Source organism: Perissodus microlepis, chromosome 2, assembly GCF_051167445.1.
Source record: "Perissodus microlepis isolate ML-2025 ecotype Zambia chromosome 2, ASM5116744v1, whole genome shotgun sequence".
Taxonomy (NCBI): Eukaryota; Metazoa; Chordata; class Actinopteri; order Cichliformes; family Cichlidae; genus Perissodus; species Perissodus microlepis.
Genome location: NC_140462.1, coordinates 10484190 through 10506510, shown reverse-complemented (window position 1 = coordinate 10506510; position 22321 = coordinate 10484190). Strand labels below are relative to the sequence as shown.

At 38.5% G+C, this 22321-nt stretch overlaps 3 protein-coding genes across 5 annotated transcripts in view; 2 read left to right on the top strand and 1 right to left on the bottom strand.

The window, feature by feature from the left end:
- Positions 1-338: 338 nt before the first annotated feature.
- Positions 339-5694, top strand: LOC146392309 (uncharacterized). 2 transcript variants are annotated; one of them, XM_084945108.1, is made up of 6 exons: positions 339-559; positions 1190-1510; positions 1698-1949; positions 2038-2157; positions 2358-2474; positions 2793-5694. In XM_084945108.1, exons 1-6 carry the CDS (start codon positions 511-513, stop codon positions 2981-2983), a joined length of 1050 nt encoding a protein of 349 aa, XP_084801234.1. In that variant the 5' UTR covers positions 339-510; the 3' UTR covers positions 2984-5694. The 2 variants fall into 2 exon arrangements, with proteins under 2 accessions (XP_084801234.1, XP_084801223.1); XM_084945097.1 differs by having other exon boundaries at positions 2038-2238.
- A 1627-nt stretch (positions 5695-7321) lies between these two features.
- cdx1a (caudal type homeobox 1a) lies at positions 7322-11492 on the bottom strand. The gene is made up of 3 exons (XM_084938700.1): positions 11033-11492; positions 9738-9886; positions 7322-7594 (listed from the first exon to the last, which is right to left on the bottom strand). Exons 1-3 carry the CDS (start codon positions 11490-11492, stop codon positions 7412-7414), a joined length of 792 nt encoding a protein of 263 aa, XP_084794826.1. The 3' UTR covers positions 7322-7411.
- Positions 11493-16088: 4596 nt separating this feature from the next.
- The window catches only part of pdgfrb (platelet-derived growth factor receptor, beta polypeptide), a 29716-nt gene continuing 23483 nt past the window's right edge, over positions 16089-22321 (top strand). The window contains exon 1 of one of the 2 annotated variants that reach the window (XM_084945068.1): positions 16089-16615. The gene's annotated coding sequence lies outside the window, so the exon portion shown is untranslated. The remainder of the gene's footprint in view (positions 16616-22321) is intronic. The other variant, XM_084945061.1, reaches the window with a different exon arrangement.

The window sequence follows — 22321 nt, the reverse complement described above, 5'->3', positions numbered from 1 at the left end:
ACTGAAGTCTTCTAGTATGCAGTGTGTGTAAAGAATCATTACTCATAATGTTGTTGTAATTTTTACCAGTTTGGTAAGGAAAGCTTAAGTGGTTTAGAACGCTGGATTATTATTATCATTGTTATAAGCCATGATGTATTATTATTCTGCCACCTAAACATGTTTCTGTAATTGATCGTTTCCATGTTAATCTATAATATGTCTTAGTCAAAACGTCTTTTAGTATAAATGATAAACATTTCCTTCTCTTCCTCTCAGTCTATCACACATCAATTCTCTTTTTCGTCAGGGCTAAAAGGGGAAGAAAAACCGATACCACTTCCTTTCATCCTCTCAGTGTATAAAAAGATAACTTCAATACGACCTCACGTAAAGATTTTCACACATTCTCCTCTGAGGCTGATCACTAACAGGACACACTGCAGTCTGTTCAGAGAAGGACACACACGTTTGTTTTTGAGGAAAGGGGTTTGAAAGCTACTGACGATCAACAGAAGCTCAGCAGCTGATATGGAAGCTGTAGTTGGACTGCTACTGATGTGGCTCGGATTCTCTCATGGTAAGCTTTTCATGTTATAATTCATCATACTTCATTTCTGTGTATAAATAGCATGTTTTGCAATTACAGGATCCAAGACTGTCAATGACAGACATTTTAAAAAATAAATTATTAAATAAATTCAGTTCAGGACATGTTGAACATAATAACAGTGCTATTTTCTGAACTCTTTAACTTTACAATAATGCTACGTTCTAATATCATTTCAATATTGTAACATGAATGTGCACTCTAAAAAAATTTTAGGGTTATTTTACTGCAGTAAAATGTATTTTGCAGACAGTATGCTAACAAAAACTAAAAAATGAAAACATTCTAGCTTTTGCATCAATAGTTTTCATAAACAACACAATATCATAATTATAGGGTGAGTTAAATATATTTTTAAAATGCTAAAATTGAAAAATTCACTATAGGATTTTTTTTTGTAGAAAAACACTGGACGACTTGCAAAATTCAAAACTCAGACATACAGTTAATTATGTGTACTTCTACTGATATAACTGATTTAAGATCATTTTTAAATGTTCTTCTAACAATATTAAAACTTAAATGTCAGATAGAGCTGCTAGCTGAATCATTACTGTTTTTTAGTTTTTGCTTTTGTTTACTTTTACATTTTCCATGCAGGTGTGGAAACTTCCTGTGATGGCAGACAGGATGGAGCTCAGTGTTATGGAGTTTTGGGAGGAACTGTGAACATCCAGCTGATGGAAAGCAATTCAGAAATACCAAGATACCATCTGTTAAAGAATTCATTAAAAATGCTAGATGTCAGGAATAATAAGGTTATTTCGAATACCATAGTAAATAGATCTAGCTTTTTTCCCAGTAATGGAACATTTAGGATCAATAACCTGAGCAGGAATGACAGTGGTGATTATACCCTTCAAACCTTTGGGTCAGATGGAGAATCATCAGGCGAGTGGACTTTACAGTTGTTTATTCAAGGTATTTTTTTTCTCTGTTTGGAACAAATTATAGATATACATTTAACATTGTTTTGATAACCTTAGTGATATAGCACAAAATACACAAGCTACATGTATATATGCTTTCCCTGTTCTTCATTAGACAGTATCAACAATGACAAAGATTTAAATTTTAAATCTAAGTTATCTGTGTGTGTTTCTCTCAGCTCCTGTGTCCTCTGTCCTGCTGGTCTCTGAGTGTCTGTCCCAGGGAGAGATGAGGGTGTCCTGCTCCTCTGAGGGAGGCGACAGTCCTCAGTACAGCTGGACTCTGAATGGACGCACACTGACAGATGCTGAGCTCCTTTCTGCAAATAATGAGAGTAACATCATCACACTGAGACAGCACATGTCAGGACGTCTGGTCTGCTCAGTCAGGAACAGCGTCAGTAATGTCTCAGAAGAACAGAAGACCTGTCGTGAGTAACAACATTATGAATGAAAGTCAATAATAACAACTATTTCACTTCGAACATCTTTCTCAAATTATTTGTTTTTTTCTGCCAGGTTTCATTAACTGCACCTCAATCAATGGGACACAGATATTAGGGTGGATGCATGCGGACAGTAACAGCCTGTGTATAAAACCAACAACAGAACCTACCCCAGTCACACCAACTTCTGTGGGTAAGGAGACTGGCACAGTGTCAATTACACAATTCAACAATGAAACTGTGACTTCCAACAGTGATGACCAATGGTACATTAGTAAGTGAAAACTAACTAGATCCACTGATGTCACTTTCTCTTTCTTTATGTTCCTTTACAAAAAAACATACATTTGATAACTGAAACATCTGTTTTTATGTATTTTACTTTTGAAACAGCCAATTTGCCACTGATCGGTGGTGTTCTCTCAGCACTGGTATTTTTCTTACTTGTGGGTGTGGCAGTCATCTGTGCTCAGAGGAAAAAACAAAACAACGAACCTACAAAACCAAAAGGTACAAAAATTCTTCTGTCACATATATAATCTGTGGGTATTGTTAACTAATAAGCTTTAACTAAAAGCCGAGAAGACCGCTGTGTACAAAGGTAACAAAATCTGTCGACTATAAACTTTAAGCATTGCCAAAGAACTCATTTTAAAAGCCATTTTTGTATCTGACTCATTTTCTCCAGTCTATGAGCTAAAGCTAACCAGGTCTTCCTGCAGCATATATCACTGTGAAAATATTTTTGAAACTTCACAAAAATTAAAACCTTTAAAAGTTATCCATCTGTAATACTTTGCTTATAACAATCTTCTTGCTACTCTGCAGAGGAGGAATGTGACCAAGATGTAACCTATGCTGATGTCAGGATCATGAAGCAACAGGGGAGGCCAGGGGTGCAAACAACAGAGGCGGAGGTGGAGGTGGAGTATGGTCAAGTCAAGTTTTCGAGGCGATCTCGGCACACTGAACCAACAGGAGATGATTGTATGTATGCAAAGGTCCAAAGATTCCGGTGATTTAGATTATTGGTGTGTTCACACAGACTGAAGGTCCATGGAGAGAAGAGATGATGTCAAGATGCCCAAAGGTCTTTTATTTAATTCAATTTCCCATCAGAAAAATAAAAACCTTCAGATTTCATACGTATTGATTTTCTTTGCTTTTACTGTGATTCTGTTATATAAAAGAGCATCAGCACACTCAGACTTAGGTGACATCTGGGTTATCATTTCATATGATGCTACACAAGCTGCGGTAGTTTTGTAGCTATTTAACATTTCTAAACATAATTATTCATATTTTTCTATTAGCTTTTATATTTATAGGATGTTGTAATAGTTTTAATCGTAGTTATAATTTATGGATATGTTTTATCTTATTTATTGTCTAAACACTGATAAACTGCATTATTACTATAGTTTTAACAATACATGATGCACTCATTTATCCTAAAACGGCCAATTTCAATCTAATGGCACAAAAAAAAAATCCATTTAATTAAAGTGTGATTATTAAAAAGATGTGGGTAATGACTTGTGATTTACACAAACCTAATTTGACAGTTCAGTGTAGTTTGTAGGTGGAGGTTGTCTTCCTTTGGCTCTTCAGTCAAAAGATAAATTTACAGCCAAGTGTTTCAGGAAGTTCACAGTAAGCAGACGTGTGAAGGGATTTGTTTCCATGATGCAAATACTTCTGCTTTTTTCTCAGACGTTGGTTTTCATTCTTTCTTCTTTTGTTTTCTGCTCAAACCGTTTGGATAAGATCAAAGTTCAATAACCACTTAGTGCAATAATACAGTGCTGTGTAGGTTTAATCGTGACACTGGTTGTAAAAAAAAAAAAAGGAATACGTTTTGTTTCAGTGTATCAAAACCAGCAATCTTATAAATACTGTCTCCTAATTGCCTTCAAATGTAAAATTGATTCAGAAATTCAATTTTAAAATGTAAAGACACCTCTACTTTTCATATTTAAACTGTACTTTAAATGTTTGTGTTGATGATTTGTGACTACGCTAAAAGGAGTCCAGTGAAGTAGCTGTAGTTTGAGGAAGAAAGCTGTTTTACTGCATGTGAGATTCTGAGCTGAAGCCACCTGTTTATCATTTAACAGCATCAACTTATGTTTTCTATATTTAGTTCAATTACACTTCCTACGTGTTTGCGGTTCGAGTTTAAGTTGTACCTGTAAAAAGAGAGATGACATCATCAGTCTCTTCAAAGAGTGCATGGTTTTTAATCAATATAAGGTTCTGATCAGCTGAACAAAAATCAGCTGAAGCAGATGTTTCAGCGTTAATCAGGAGGTGGAGTGAGGGTCATGGATGGAAAATTATTTTGGCCTGTGTTAAAACTAAAGAATAATGTTTAATATAAATAGCTGTTAAAAGGAGAATCACGGCTGAAAACAGGATAATGCACATGTTGAGACCAGTAACTCATCAATCCAAGATTGCAGAGATTCAAGATTCAGATGTTTCATTACTGTTTGAGTCTCAGACAGATGCATGTGCAGAGCATTGCTTAATAAACTTTTTCTTACAGATGCAGAGTAATTCTAAATAGGGTCATTCCCTATACCGACACCCTCTGGTGTGGGTGTCGGTATATGCGGTCAGGCCGACTATCGCGTCTCTTTGAAGCACAGGAAGGCCGATAACACATTTGTATAAACCATATTTTATTAAAATGAACTGGCGCCGAATGAGTTTGGTCCCGTTCGGTTTACTGTAATGTTTGCCCATTTCAGTTCCTCTTTTTTGCATTTAGACTGTTTTATAAAAAGAAGAAAATACCTTTCATGGTTGAGTGTTTGCTCCAAAATACTGGTAATATTTTTGTCACCTGACAAATGTAGAAGTTGCAACTGTTGGCACAAAACAGATGAAATACATTTGGTTAGATATGGGGTTAAAGGTTGATAACCATGCACTAACTTTATGCTGATTCATACTGCCATAAAATTGGTGTTTATGATCCATTACAGTTGTAGTTTCCTCAGAGTTTATTTTTTGATCATGTGATCAGTCAGCAAATGCTGCTTTGTACATCAGAGCGCGCCAGTATGGGCAGCATTGTTTTTACCTTTTAATGTGTGTGTGGCATAGGAAATGCAAACAAGTGAACCGTTGCACATTCACTATTGAGAAGCTGAAGCACATACACACCAGGGGATTTTATAATTGTCGTGACACGATCATGTGATGCTGCCTCGCAATGCCAAAGCTGTTAAACTATAAAACCAGACTGGCGCCAGTTCTCTGGTCTTTTAGCACTTCAGTTTTTAAACTGATAAAAGCTTTGAACTATAAATGCTTTTCAAACAGAATATAATTTATATTTTTAATGCAAGAAAATGAAAACATTTTTACATGTTTTTTTCTTTGGTATTGTACAGTACAGATTTTGTAGTTTTATTGGTACTTTTTTTCTGTAAGACAAAGTGTGTATGTAATACTTTGTTTTTCCACAGACAGTTATAGACACATGCACACAGACACTCAGCCATACATACAAACCGCATTCACGCATGCATGCACAAACCAAACACACACACTTATGCCTTAAAGTGGCAACTGCCTAATAAATAATGCAAATTACAAAACCGAAAACCAAAATAGTCCTGTGTCTTTTCTCTCTTTCTGTAACCTATAATCTATAATACACCTTGTACAAATTGAAAATTGTTTTCCTTTTTTCACACAATAAAAAAAGAAGAAGAAAGATTGTAAAGGAATGTAAATGTTGTGTTTATTTATTGTTATTTTTTTGTAATTTAAGGATATAAAATTGAGGTCATCTTAGGCTTTATTGTGATGAATTTAATGTCAAGGTCAAGGTCAAGTTTATTTATATAGCACCTTTAAAACAACCGGAGTTGACCAAAGTGCTTCACAGGCAGCCAATAATAAAACATAACAAAAAGGAAATGTCAAGGTTTAGATCGAATTAAAGGCCAGAGAGTAGAAATGAGGCTGGAGCAAAGACTCAAATGTAGAAACAGATTCTGCAGTTCTAGTGTGAAATCGTAAGACGTTTCAGAGACTCAGAGGAACAGTTGAAAAATGTTAGTCACCTTTATTTTTAAGTCTAGTTTATGGAAGTCACATCTGATTGGAAGACGTCTGACAGGAGTGTGAACATAAAAAAAGATCCGACAAATAAAGCGTTGTAGGCTCATTTAGAGTCTTAAAAGTGATGACAGGAAGCCAATGTATTAGTTTTGCGCATTTATAGATAGAACTTCATACTAATGTTATATTTCTTCATCAAGAAGCCTTTTCCTGTAGAAACTGTGGTGTATGAAAAGCAAATTGACCCGCGTGAATGTGGCTAGAGCAAATTAACAGAAAATACAACTCTAAATCAATAAAACCTCAGTGCTGAGGAGAGGGTTTAAGCTGCAAAGCCAACATAAACTCCACTTGAAACACACAAAAGCATGCACGAACACACTGAAATTCAGAAGAGCTGAATTAGAAAACGGTGACTTTCTTACACTCTAAACATTTGTGATTACACAACTGCACACGCTGCACTGTTGATAAGTCAGTCATTTATTTAGAAATGGAAAAACCTTTAATCGTTAGATGACTCATACCTACTAAATTTCCACATCTTTTGTTTCTCCTTCCTTTTCTTTAACATTACAGTGAAGAAGTATCAAAGTGTGTCAACATTTCTTGCTTGTACAGCACATCCTTTAACATTTCATATATACAGACATTGGGTTCTAAAAAAAATAGAGAAGTGTTGACATTTTTTAACATAAAACGAATATATCCAGTTCCATGCCAGAGCTGAATGTCTGTGCCACAGCGACTGTAAATCACGAGTCATGCAGTTGAGCAATCTTCAGCAGTTTTTCAGGATGTGGCTAAACTCTCCCGTCTGAATGTCTAAAACCAGTAACACTTTTAATAATGCTGCCCTTGCTTTGCTGCAGCTAAAATCTAGAGTAAATGCATGTTTTCAGAAAAACAAAAAGAACAATTTAACCAGCTTTCGAATTAGATATCTGCTTTCCCCATCTGATTTCCTGTAACATCAAGTTGTCATAAAAAAGGCGTGTTAGTGTCACGGTACTGTCTTGGAAACAAGAAGAAAGGCTGTCTGTTTTTTTTTCTTTTTTATATCTGCATTTGCATTATATTCCTGTTAATGGATACATATACAAGGAAAAGACAACAAGAAAGACACTAATCCTCTTTCTTGGGCATGCACTGTTAAAACGCTATCTTGACGTTGATAATGATTAACACAAGCAAGTGGAATAAATGCCCACTCGACTCGATCCATGTGACAAACGTGTGGTGGTGACATTGTAAAATAGAGGTGATCTTCATGTGAATCTTTTTCATTCGTTCTGTGGTGAACTTGTACAACTATTAAAAACATTATTTACACACACAGATACAGTGCCAGTCTTTCACATAGACTTCACCTAGTACTCCGATACTGCGTCTGACAAAATGTTCCTGCTGGGGCTCGCGGGGTTGTGGGTGTCACTGTGTGCACACAGTACAGGTGGGGTGGGTGTGGTTGTTGAGGCCTGCTGGGAATGCTGCAACTTCTTCCTGTTGATCTTCCTCTCCTTGGCACGTCTGTTCTGAAACCAGATCTTCACCTGAGACACACATGCATGAGATATCAGCATCAAGAACATTTCTCAGTTAGGGAGCATTATGGCTTGTTCCCTAAACGACATCAAAAGAAACAGCACATCGTTATCGTTTTCATTTCTTCTATAAATCGCTTATTTGCTGCATTAAAAGGAAGTTGAAAACTGCAACGACTTTGCTTTCTGTGGTAACTTTCCCTTGCCTTGCTTCATCTACTTGAAATTTAGTAATCTCTGACTTTCCCAGAATTACTCTGGGAGCTACAACAATTGCACTCAGCTGTGGTTTTAAGAAGCTGCAAGGGCAGGCAGAAGAAACAACAAGAACAGCATAATGACAGTAAGATTGAGGGTTTCACCATTAACACTGCTTATGCGTTTGGCCACATATGTTAACATTACGGTTTGCAGAATTAGTTTTTTTCTCTGGAGCTCATTTCTCCAGAGGGGATTGTTTGAGAACATTGTGCTCACATGTGCTGCATTAGTAGAAACCCTACACTTAACCATGGGAATAAGTAAAATACAGCACAGTGGTAATAGATGGCCTACAGATGCAGTTTTTTTTTCTAATGCACAATAACAGCAACAAAATAAATCCAAGCTCCACCTTCCCTGTTATCTCACTTCACATAAGAAAAAAAAGAAACCCACAAATGAGATAATAACCCCGTAACACAAAGTTAATGCCATATTTGAGATCTGTACATCATCAGTGGTACACTGTTTACAATCAGATATCTGCAGTATATGCAGATATATGCGGTGAGCATGAAATTCCACAAAAATGCCAAGATCATTTTTGTTATACCCCATGTGTGTTTATACACATGGGGTATAATAAGTATTGAACACATCACCAGTTTTCAAAGCAAAATATATTTCACATGGTATGAAATTCTCCCCAGATGTCAGTAACAACCGATCCAGTCCGCACATGCAAAGACAAATTAAACTGCGGATGTCCGTAAACTATGTGTAATAATAAGAAGTGACACAGGGAAAAAGTATTGAACACATTTACTGACATTTATTTAATACTTCGCGCAAAAGCTTTTGTTGGTGATGACAGCTTCAAGATGCCTCCTGTGTGGAGAAACTAGTCGCACACAAACAGAAATTCGAATCCTGAAGGCCTGTGGGCCTCTTCTATGAACTCTGAGGTTTAGTTCTTTCTATAGATTTTCAACTGGATTCGGGTCATGTGATTGGCTGGGCTATTTTTAGCAGCTTTATTTTCTGTTTCTGAAACCAGTCAAGAGTTTCCTTGGCTTTGTGTTTGGGACCATTGTCTTTCTGAAACGTCCACCCCTTGTTTCATCATCATCCTGGTAGATGGCAGAAGATTTTTATCACAAAAGTCTTGGTACATTTTTCGATTCATCCTTCCCACCTCTTAACTTCACTGTTGGTGTTTTGGGGTGATATGCATTGCCCTATTGACCTCCCAACATGGTGTGTATTTTGCCATCCAAAGAGTTCATTTCAGTCTTATCTGACCAGACTATATTCCCCCAGTATTTCACAGGCTTGTCTAAATATTGTTCAGCAAACTTTAAACATACTTCAGCATTTTTTGGCAGTTAAGTGGATTTCTTTGAGATAATGATAGAGATAAAGGTTAAACTCCAGTAACTAAAAATTTTTTTTATTATTTTGTGGTTCTGGCTTTACAAAGTTAAAAAAAATTAGGGCATATTTTTTATACCCCTAACATAAACATGTAAAATTTGCAGTGACCTTCCTTATTATTGTCACTCACAAAAGGGGGTGACAAATATATACTTCTTGGCCTATAGATTTGTTAGTGCAAACCATGGGGGGTTTACACTAACAAATCCCACATTCTGTTTCCTAACTGAGTTTCAACAGTAACGAAACACACTCTGTCTCATTGCTTCATGGGGTTTTTCTGCTGTGAGTTTAGTTTATCTCATTCGTTCCTCCTAAGGAGGAACCTAAAAAAAAGAAAAACAGAACATGTGGTTGGCTACTTTGAAAGTGGTAGACGTTTGTAATTCTTTGACTGTGAAGAGAGAACGCAAAAGTTACACAGTCTCACCGTCTTAGACAGTTTCTATATATTTTCTACATTCAGTTTTTCTATATAATTTCTACATTGACCGTTTATTTACTCTAATCTTCTCACCTGCCTCTCGGAAAGGCTGAGTGCCATTGACAGCTCTGACTTCCTTCTCATTGTGATATAGCGGTTGAACTGAAACTCTTTCTCAAGCTCCATCCTTTGGTGGTCAGTGTACACCACCCTGTACTTGTCCTTAGTGCGAGTCTTCCCACCTAAATCAGACAAAACAATTGCTTTTTAGTAAAAATCAATAAATATTAAGAATAGTAAACAAAGGCACAAAAATAAAGACAGTGAATGTAAGTAAATAGTCATTTTTTATTCATGTGTATGGCCCACATCTTTTTCAGGAATTAATAATTTTGTGTCAGTGAGTCACGAAATGTGTGTGTCATGACCAAACAGTCTGGTGCCACGTTCAAGTTTAGGCGCCACTTAAAACCTCATCAATTCTACTAATCGTGCTCACACTATAACGAAGGCAAAGACTCCCCGCTGCATTGCATCAGTGCTTCTCCTTATCACTGTGAGTGCTGTCTACACAGCTCTTTACATAGGCAGCTATTCATTGACACGCATGTTCACATACACACTCAAGAAACTAGGAGTCACAGTTATTGATCAGAAAACTAGCTCATGTGACAGCATTGATCCAGCCACACACACACACACACATACACACACACACACACACACAAGAGGGTTAAGAGAGGGTTGGCCTTTAGAAGAGACTTAGTTTAACTTCTGCAGACTTCCTGCACTTCCAGTGTTATCTATCCAGTTTGTCACCATCTCACACCCACCCAGTGGACAGAGAGGGTGGGGTGTGAGACTTGTGTAGACTTCATGGCCTCCACTGTTAGCTTTCCATTGACATCTCACAGCATGATTGTCCAAAGAGAGGCAAACACCTTGATGAATGTGCGCCTGCTGAAGTTGGGTTTGTTTTTCACTTAAAACAGTTTTGCATGTGTTTCTCATGTGTTACCCATACTTGTACGTTTTTTTTAGGTTTAGTTAGTCATGCAACCACAGTGACAGCTACAAAAGTAACCCAGGAGGTTGTGTAATCTACTTCCTATAGGATGTGTCTTATCAAGATGCTGCATTTCCTGTTTGTGTCGCTTGTTAACATTTAAGACAGCTAATATGTGATCAGTCGCGAGAATGAAGAAGAAGAAAAAAACCAGAGACAAGTGCGTTTGAAGTACTCCAGATAACAGATATTTGTATGCATGAAGAAACTCTTAGATGAAGATGTTACAAATGTTCTTTATATCTGTATAATTCACTGAATACATTATGCAGACCAAAATAAGCCTATGATTAAGAATAAGTATGACAAAGTAAAGTCCCACCTGAAGTTGTTTGTTTAACGGGCTCCTGTGGTCTTTTCCTGGGAATGAGGGGATCCTGTCCAGAGATGAAGTTGTAAGGGGTGAGCGATCCCCCTCCAGCGGCGGAAGGAACGTTGCTCAGATCCGGGTAGGTGAAGTTGACCTGCGCGGTGTTGGGGCTTGACCCCGGGAAGCTGTAGGGATACTCCTCCCGGGGCGCGTAAAGGGGGTTCCAGGTACTTGCCGACAAATCACCGACTCCCGTGACGTGATGGTGGTAGCTGGGGAAGTCATACGGAGGCGGAATGTACTGACTGTTCAGTGACAGAGCCTGAGCCGTTTGTCTGATAGAAGCAGAGCTCGGGTACATCCCGGTATCCTCGCTCGACACGTAGGGTGAATCTCTGGAAGACCTGGAAAAATCAAACCTCCAAGAGCATGTTAGGCCCCCGAGTTTATCTTCAGCAGGCTCTGTTTTCATTTCAGTCTAAGGTTCAGGCTACCTGTGCAGTAAGACTACACACCTTTATAGATTTACTGGCAAGGAGTTCGAAAGTATCATCCTGACGTCACGCTTTACCTGAGACTCACCTGCCTGCTGGTCTTTGCGACGTCAGGGCAATGACCCCGATTTACCAGGTTTGCCCTGATGAATCATTTTGATAAGGCGGTACAATGTGTGGAATGCGTGGGAAGTCCATGTGCCTCCGCGTGCATGTATATAGGGGGCTTACATTCAGCGCAGAGACTACAGGCCAACATTAATAATAATAATAATAATAATAATAATAATAATACGGACAGAGGTGGAAGGAAACAAATAGACAAACAAACAAGCAGGAAAACATACCACAATATGTTTTTTTTTTTTCAAAGTAAGGAAATTTTTAAAATATAAAATATATGTTGAAAACATATAAGTCAACATATGTTGAAAAATAATCAGGTCCGGATTTCCGGTTACCCATAAAGACCTCATCTAGCCATGCCGAATATTTAAAAAAAAAATGCATATTCATTTATTAATTTATATTTTTCTTTTCATATAGTTTAGCTTCTTATTTTAAAGCTTAAATATTGTTTTTCTTCACTGTCAACTTAATCTTCATACACTAAAAAAAAATTTATTCTTCAACTCCAATAAACATGCAAGTAAAACATTTGAGTAAGATACAACTTAAATATATAAAATTAAAGGTTTATTTACTCAAATAAGAAATCGTGAGGGAAAACGTGCATTGTATGAACTAAATGTAAACCAATCAAGCAAATTACATTTGCATACTGTATTGAAAAAAACATGGAAAATGTACATGTAATTAAATTAGTTAAAGTCCATATTTTAATTATATACATCACAGGAACATTAGAACATGTAGAAAACATAGCTGTAGAAATGGGCTGCTTCCCTTCAGTGGCAGCTATGGCTCTGACCAGATAATACACTTCAGTATCATCATTATGGCAAGTATAAAGAATTTTTTGTTCTCTTAAGCTGTTTAATATACATTTGTAGTCCTTCAGACTACATGGGTTTTTCTCCTATTTTGTCTTTTTCCTTTTTAGCTTCTTACAAAACAAAATTGAATATGGTTCTCCTTTGTAACTCTTTGTGTTGTGAGCTTGATTAACCAGGAAAACACATGATAAAAATCCTGAAATACCACTCCAGTGCTCTTTATCATTTATAGTCTGCTCTGATGTAAGACCAATAGGGACATAGGTCAAGTAAAAGCAAAGTTGCTTTGCTCCCCGCTATGTCATGGCTCAAAACGTCCATATGAGGGCAGCAAAAAGCTGAATAATAGCAGACAACTTTCCTGGTTTGGAGTCTTTTCAAGTTCAGTCATACAACTGACCTGTCGTTAACAAGATGCACACAGTTTATTTGTCATCATCATTCTCACTGTTATCTTTTTATTCTTTCCATCTTCTGTTGACACTGTGCCTTATGCTATATATTGCACTTATCAAGTCCGTGCATGAGGTCCTCTATATAAAACGATCATAAAAGATTCATGTCACTATCAAGATAATCATTCTCAGCTACAGTGCCTATCAGCTGTTAGCAGGAAGCTGGCTGAAGTTAATGGATATGGCCCGATCATTAAGGAAATTGCAACATAAACATGAAAACATATCATCCAACGCTTGAAATACATTGATGGCGACCACAATGCAAGCCAGCTTGCCTGAAAATAAATAAATGTGGTTAAAGCACTTATGAGGGTATGTCTTAATGTACAAAGTAAAGTTTGACCTTGATAAACCCTAAACATTTCCATTACTGTATAGTTATAATTCCATATATAGAGATTTAGTTCAAATCTTTTTTAACCTTAAGATGCCTGTTTCCTTTTTTGATCTATTCAAAATTTTCACCGCTCCAAAAAGAGAGCTGGTATAGGGAATGTTTTACCCTTAACAGTCAGCATAATGGTAAGTTATATATTTAGTTTCAATTTAAGCCAACCACACTCCCTAAATGCAAAATAGATAGCAATGCATTGTTGTTTTGTTGTCTGTCCCACTTTGTCTTCTCTTTTCTGACAATGTGTTAGACACCATGCAACAAAATTGCACTAAGATGTGAGTGTAGAGAGAGGGCGCGGATGCAGTTTCTGTCATTTCTCCTCCAGTAATCTCATTCATTCCCATAACTAGTTCTTGAAGTAACAGATCAAACAAATTGTTCCATTTGCACAGTAGCCCTAAACTAAATATTTGTAAATTGATCACAACATTTGGCAAAGACAAGCAGAAACTCTTTTGCACTGGAGAAGCTGGAACCATAGAAGGTTTTCTGTTTTTGGTTTAGTTTTTAAAGTAGTTGCTGAGTCTGACAATAAACTAGTTGATTAATGGATTAACCATTTCAGTGTTGTTATTAACATTATTGCTTCACGGAAGGAAACTCTGGGTTTGAATCCAGCACCCAGCTGGGGCCTTTCTTTGTGGAGTTTGTAGGTTTTCCTGTCGTTGCATGGGTTCTCAGTTCCACAATCTGAAGTCATGCATCTTATGTTAACTGGTGATTCTAAACTAGCTTTAGGTGTGAATGTGAGCTGTCTGTTTCTGTGTCTTAGCAAGTGATAGCAGCTTCACCAAGTTGTATGTCGTCTTTTGGTGTATATTAGCTGGGATAGGCTCCAGGGCCCCTAAGACCCCAAACTGGATAAGGAGAAGAAAGTGGATGGATGTGTGTTTGTGATGGGGTGTAGTTTGCAGATCAGCTGCAGTGGGGGGTGGAGTAAAGGGTTCAGGAAATGGCGTTAGGGGAGGTTAACCAACACAGCTAGCCTTCCCTATTTCAGTAGGTTGCTGAGACTTGACAGGAGTTGTTGTGTGTGGTGTGGAGCAACAAAGGCAACTGGAAGGCCTTTTGTCCTTTTGTTACCGTGTTTTATTATCTCATATGTGATGATGCTGTTATGATGATGTTTTATGTTGTATTGCTTCTTCTTGATTTTTGCTGTTGTCTATCTCGAATGTCTTATTATTTTGGTTCATTCTCAGATTTAGTCCCAGATCACATTGCCGAAATCAAGCTTTAAGGTGCCCCAAAGTCATATATCCTTTATCGGGACAACTTAAAATGGAGGCAGCCGTAGTTCAAACATTTCCATCAGTCTTCATCTATCAGAGGTCCAGCAGGTTCAGCTCCAGGTCTAGACCTTAGTATATATGCTCCCTGCCTCTACAGGTCTTTGTCTCAACTCTTGTACCTCTATAATGGCCTGTGCTTGACAAACACAGCGGTGTAACTTTTACCTTTTCCTGAAACCCAGCAGGAAAACAAGCATATAGCGTGTTTGCACTGCTTTGCACTCAAGCTATAACACTAATTCAGATCAGCAGTGAGTGAAACTACTTGTTAGCTGCTGACAGGCTGAAGAGACTCAGTATTGTTGAGGCAGAATATTTTGGAATCCCACTTGTTAAGAGCTGCTCCACTCTGTGGGGGTAAACAAGGACTGCTGCCATATATAGAGCAGTAGACATCCCGTTGTGGACTCTCTCCAGCATTGCATTGTAAAAAGATGCTAAAATTATACATCTCATGCTGATAAAGAATTGTGTGTGCATGAGTGTTTACATACGTGACTGACGAGCACGTTATTGCTGTATTACTGCCTTTTTATCTTTTGGGTCTACAGTTTTATTGACATTACAAGCAATGAAACGCCTACAAATAGATTCAAGAGTTCAAATAAGTGGATTTAGAGCAGGTTTATTGCAAGTAGGTGCTAATTACATAGGTAGAATTAGAAAGATGTAAAAGGAGGAACTGTCCCTGTGTGGTGTTGCTCCCCTCCTATCTAATAACTGGAGGGGGCTTGCTGGCACTCTAATTAGTGCGAGCAGGTCTTTTAGATTTGCCCTCTCAATTAGAGGAGAACATGTTAGTTTCCAATTTAGCTCCTGTTCCCCTCCCCTCCCCCCATCTGCCCCAACCTGCTTGTTAGATAGAACAGGTCTTTATTCAGCTGCAGTGTTGCGTAGCGAATCTCAGATCATCCTCTCATATCCTGGGAAAGGATTGAATTAGGAAGAAAGCTAGTATTGAGAGCAGACATATTTACATGGTTTTGCTTGTGTTTATAAAAGAGAGGATAAAAGGCCAAGGGAAAAAAAGGGAGAAAGAGGGGGTGGGGATGGTGGGAGGTGTTGAGTTATTTCATGCAGGGGAAAAAGAAAACACGTGAAAAAAAATATGATATAAAAAGCGATGTAAAAAAAAAGTTGGTTCACTAAAGCTAAAGTCCCCACTTTTAACCACTTTTATACCTGTTTTTAAGAGTGTGATTATGTAAGGGAAGTTATTTTTCCTGAGAAACTGAGATTACCATGTTTGTTTCCAAAGCAGGGTGCAATCAGCGCTGCCAAAACCTTTTTTTTTTCTCCTGGCTGGACCACTCACTCACTCTCTCACTCTTTCTCCTCCTTTTTATTGTGTTTGTTGTTTTATGGAGGGGGTTAGATGCGGTCCAGATTGCCGTTGCCAATAGAGACAGTCTCAGTTCACCTCCACTCCATTCATAAACAAATCGCTCTGGCTCAGACCTCTGAGCCTCTACCTTAGAACAACAAGCAGAACTGGATTTGTATTTTGAAGTTTCGTCGCCCTGTTAGAAACTTCTTGCTTTCTGCTTCAGCTCTGTTTCACTGCTCCCTCCCTCCTCTCCCTCGTCCTGCTCTCTCTCAGCTTCAGCAGGGGTGGACACTGACGCTCTGCTTAGTGTGGATCTGTCAGGGGTGGAGTGTGCACAGTTTGTGTGTGCGTGTGTGTGCATGTTTCTGTTGGGAACTTTTTTTTTCTTAGAACACTCTTTCTGAGTGTGAGAGCGGAGAGAGAGAGAGAGACACCCGTGGTGATGTGATTTGACTAAACAAACAGCCAGGCTCACTGCAGTACCTCCTCCAACGGACTCCTGGGACAGGAGAGATTAACCTCAGAGTGAACATCAGAGGGATCTATACATTTGAAGCAGCAGCCCCTGTAGAGACATCTCACTGGAAGTCTCTCCAATTTCCTTCTGCTGGCCGGCAACCTTCTTGGTCAAAGAGGAAAGATTCTTCTGCGCTTCTGGGGTTCGTCTGAAGGTAAGAAGCATACTTCTCTGTCACCGTCAAGTATTTTAGTATAAGTTCCAGCTGCTCGACAGCTGCTGGCAGAAGTAAAAAAGGGCTGTACGAAGTGGTGAAAATTCACTTATCCTGTACGGGAAGCCCACTGTGACAGATTGAGTTTCACAGCCATCTGACACAGACGCACTTCATCCTGAACACTGGACCCAAGTTTCTTATAGCTTTTTTAAGCAAAAAATCTGATTCGATTTGACAAGAGAACAACTGTATGTCTTTGTGATGTTGTTGCTGTCTCTTGGTGGTGTTCGTTACCCACATACTTGTGTGTGTGTGTGTGTGTGTATACACACACACACACACACACACCCACATACTTGTGTGTGTGTGTGTGTGTGTATACACAACAGCCATTGCAACGCTGCGTGAAAGAGCGTAAGCAACCTGTTCAAACATCAACATAGTGATGGCTTGCATCTCTGTACACAGCAACTGTTTGACACTTTCACATTGGACAACTTTAACATTGTTTATTTTCCCACTAACAGAATGCATTTGACAAGGTGTCCCGGGGTCTAGCGTACACACAAACACAGTAGGGTTTATAGTACAAGCTGTTTGTACGCTCTCCACTTTGTGCTTCGCTGCTAAAGGGCTTGTTTGTACAGCCCTCTTCAGTCACCCAGAGTGAACCGGGGGTCCTCAACACCAAACCATCGGTCACTTTCCTCCCTTTTCAATCTTCTCTGCATTGATTCATGGAGAAGCTCATTGAAGAGCCATGGCTGTGAACCGATATCAGCATCTATCACTGTCAACATCATCCTCTTTGGAGGAATTCCCTTTAAGTGTTAACACATACCACCCTAAATTTATAGTTGTGTTACTCAGTCTCCCTTTTGTAATGTAGATATGTCGTAAAACCAGCAACCTGGTCTCATCTCAAGAATGCCGAGTCGAGCCGGCATAATTAGTTGAATCATCGCTTCCTGTTCATCAGAAGATTTTAGTAGCTGGAACGAGTTATATTATAGCACTGTGAGCCATTTTAATGGCTGTGACACATGTGGCATACATGTCTTTTCAGTATATTCCAACACATGTTTTGCACCTGAAAGCCTTCCCGCCCGACTGTTGTGTATGGTGACTTTGGTATTTAAGTTGTTGGGTTCGTTAGCTGCACATTCATCTTCTGCATACAGGGGACCTTTTTGACATTAGCATCTGCTGTAATTAAAATGTTGTTGGCATGTGTTTTGTGGATGCTCTTCTCCTCCTCTACAGACAGGAGTTTCCTTTTGAAGTTTTTGATCTTCTCTGGCGCTGTGGATGTTTCACTCCAGGCACTGTCTGGCATTGTTTTTGTAGATGAACCGCTGGAAGACTGCATGCATGTCATACTTTTACCATCAATGGTGCTAGACTGCATTGCATTCATTTCATAGCTTTAAAGTCAGCTTCTACTTTCACGGCACCAACTTATAAAACACTAGATCAGCTGTGACAAATCTTTATTGTAAGATTTGCAAAACTTAGTTTAATTTTGACTCTGACAAGTGGGGATTTTCCTGTCTTGCGTCAGGCTGCTGGTATGTACTCCAGCGGAGTGCTCCTCTCCGGCCCCGATGAAGTGCAGCCCAGCCGGCTCCATTCCCCCTGGCCCAGACCTAATCCGTCGACATCAGCTGTTTCCTGGCTCTCTAGGCCTTCTGCATGCCAGCAGCTTTGAGAAAATGTGCTTCACATTATGACCATGCAGAAAACATGCCAGGAGTCTGATTTAACTCACATGTGCAGATATGTAACATTTTGAGCTCAACAACAACTTTTGAAAAATACTGATCCCATTCTGTCCTGTTTTCATTTATCCTCTGTGAATTCAACTCAAAGTTGAGCAACCCTCATCTAAAAAACTTGTTTATAGAGGAAACACTAGTTTAAAATACTTACACACTCTCACATCATGTTATCGTGACACGGATTGGTTCGTTTTTCAGATTCACAGAACAAACTCTGACTCATCCCCTGGTGGACACTCATTGGCTTACTCATTATACACCACCAATATTTTTTGAATGAGCTGTTGCTTTTCTTAACACTATCAGTCTAGAGCCTCTTTGTACGTCGCTGGTTCTTTCATGCTGTACTTAGATTTTATGCTTGAGTCACACAGCTTTAATGAAAAGCACCAAGTGGTGCTGCAGTAAAGCATCCTGTATGGCTGTCCATCTGGCCTCCCCCCCTCATTGTTTCCCTCCCACTCGCACAGAGCTGTCAGGCAGCTGCATCTCATCTTAAGACAGGAAGTGAGTTTGTTCATTGAGGAAACATTCATTTGATTTATTATATATATACACTCTTGTCGCACAATAACAAACTTTTGAAAGGGGATCAGCCTAAAATCGCAAAGAAAGGTGTCATAATCATGCAAAAAAAACATTGCACTGTGAATACAATGCAGAAAATTACTAGAAGAGTATTAAGAGACTACTTCCTCATTAATGACTTATCTTGTTGTAAACACCCAGTCACGTTCCAGGTTTCCTCAGATCAAGATTTAGTAACATTTTAACTAAGATCTAATAACAGCTGCTGAGTTGTCGCTAAAGGGAAATAACAGCCCAACACAAATGAGCATGTTGTATCTTTTGATGAATTTGTGAAATAAATTTTTTTTATTTATTTATGTAACTAAATGCAGTTTGACATAAGGCCAGTATAGAGCATGGGACTGATGTGCTGCACACAGTTTATACCTATGGCTTATTTCCAACCCTTGTCTTTTGTTGGGCTTGTGCAAAAACAAAATTTATATCATTCATTTACATAAAACCACAATACACTTTAAATGCAAAACTACACTAAATGCACATATTACAAAAATATAGTGTAAAAAAAGATAAATAAAGCTTAAATAAGTGTAAAACCAAGAAACTGATGAGAAAGGTCCACTACATCTTTCCCTTGTTTTCAGTCTATGTGCTAAGCTAAGCTAATCAGTACCCCCAGAGTTGCATTAATGTTTTCACTGAACTCTTTGCAAAAGATGAAAAATATTTATTTCACAAAATATTGAGCTTTTATTTAAAGTGTAGGACTTTGACTTATAATGTGGTCCTTTTTTATTGATTTTCCTGCCTTTACTCAAGTAAATGACTTGACAGCTGTGTCCAACCTTGTATGAGTGTAACATTAGTAAGGTGTTATTATGAGTTCCTCTCTGGATTTATTGCATAAGGATTAATACAGGCTTACTTTCAACAGGAAGTTTTGGTCTCCATCAGATTCGTTTAAAGCACCAGGCTTTCTCCCTGGAGTTTGTTCTGTCCTCTTTCCAACAAAAACATGTTGGAAATGGTGATACAGTGCAATGAGAAAGGAGGATAAAGGAAAACAGTCTTTTGTGAGATAAGAATATTTTGCACAGTTAAAAATGAAGGAGCATTTTGTTAAGTTAATCTGCACAGTTTAGCTTCACTGAAAGCAAGACACAAAAATGTGGGAAACTGCACAGCAGTTAAAATTACAGAATTTATGCACAAATAGCATAAGTTATCCACTAAAATGAAATTCCCTGTGACTGTTATTCTTCCTTTCCCGTCTCCTTGGGTTTTTTTGGGGTTTTTTTAGGTAAACAGATGGAATTTAAAGTCAGTCAGTCCTAATTGTATTCAGCTGTTTCAATTTCTTTCTTTTTGGGAGGGAGTGCAGGGACTGGAAGTGTGTGTAGGCGTACTTCATTTCTCATGAGGCAGGGGGTCTCATATCGTGCAGCAAAAAAGGAGGGTACCACAATGAACATGGGTGGAGACGTTTTTGGAGGAAAATCTTTGAAGGATGTTGTGTCGCTTATGCTAGCAAATGTATCTGCGTGAGCTGCATGTATCTGTATACCCTATAAGCAATTTTATTGAGTTGACTGGCAGTGACAAAATCACATCCAGCTGATTTGAAAGAGGAAAACTGACTTCAATGACAGAGGCTGCTTAAGTTTGTAAATCGTAATCCCTTTTTCCTTCATTTTGGTTCCTGAAAAGTCATTAAATTGATCTCAAACGCTAGCCACATCTAAGGCTGTCATTCTACATCCATGGGTTTCACACAGAAGCTCTTTACATCTCCCCCGACTGCCACTACACACAGCATTTACAACTCTGTTTAAAAGGCACTGAACCAAAATCCGCAGTCTCCCAAACATGTGTTGCCTCAGCATGAGTATAGAGTTACTTTGGTTTCTGTGATAAGACCTCACAAGCACTGTGTCCAAATACCGAACAGAAGGAAACCTGTTACAGGAGTACTAGGCAGATTTTTCAGTGCTGATAATGCAAACTTGAGATGGTTTCGGTGCAGCTGTAGCTTTTTAAGTTTCAGCGTACAAGCACTTTTTGTCCGGCAGAGACTTTTCTAATAGTCTAACAGTTTTCTAATAGTGTGCTGCTGCATAATAGTGAAACCTACTTTGAGGTCAGAACAAGTGAGTCACACATCTGAAGAAACCTTTTTAGTCATGACCACAAAAACACAAAAAAATGCCCTTTACACAAGTTGGCTGGCATGAAAATACATCATGACACCAAAGGCTCTGGAGTGGAAAGACATGTGGGGTATGACATGTGCATTATTGGCAAATGGCAAATGGCAACTCACTCAGTGAGTGAGAGGTTAGAGATTAAATTTGTTTAGTTTGTTAAAGATGCTAAAAATAGATAGATGAGATCAACTGGAAGGACACTCAAAAAGTGCAGTTATATCTTTAAAGAAAGTGACCCTGATTCAGACCAACGTTTAAGAGCTGCTCCCTGTGTGCTTTAAGCTTCCTGCCGAGGCTGAGGAGGGTGTGCAAATTTTCCGGGCAGTAAAACCGCTTTATTCACACGTGGACTCAGTAGGAGATTATATGGACTTTAACCTGGGGAATGATAAGGTAAAGTCTTCTCGTGTCATTTTTATGCAGATGATCTGCAAATTTACATTTCAGTAAAAAGAAATGATATCAGGACATAAAAGCATCGATATGCTTAATTTTTTTAATATTTCAGTGAAAGTAAAACTAAGGCTATTGTGTTCAGACTCAGTGGGGATTGTGCTGATCCTCTCTTGGACTTGGGCCATATGTAAAACCCACAATAACCAACCTTAAGTGTCAAACCTGAGTCTGATCTTAAACTAGATAAGGAGATGAATTCTCTCACAGAGGCTTTTATCCAAGGTGAAATCTTATCAGTTTTACAACTGATTTGAAGAGTTACACTTCCTTAACGACATTTTATTTGCACAATTGTCAAAATGCTGTTAATCTTTAATCAAATACTTATAAAGAGGAGCGCCTTTTCCACTCAGCCTCCTTCCCCTGACTCCCCAGTCGTTTTAGGATTCTTTTAACATTTTTATTTATTTTAAATCAGCACCAAGATATATGGCTGAGCTATTGACTACACATTTCACATCAAGGTCGTTGAGATTTGTGGAGTCTCTAAGATTAAACTGAATACCAGGGGCAACTGTGCTTTTTTCTCTGGAGTCATCTCTGCCCATATTAGGTTGAGAATTAGCTGTTTGAGGTTTTGGTGTAATGTACAAAGTGCTGTATGAATAAAACTGGATTGGAGTCAGACATCATTATTCTTAGTGGTCTTCCAATGTCTTGAGGAGTTCAGGGGTGCAGTGCATGAATGAAACACTTCTGGAATAACTGAGTAAACATCATGAGTCACAGCCAGT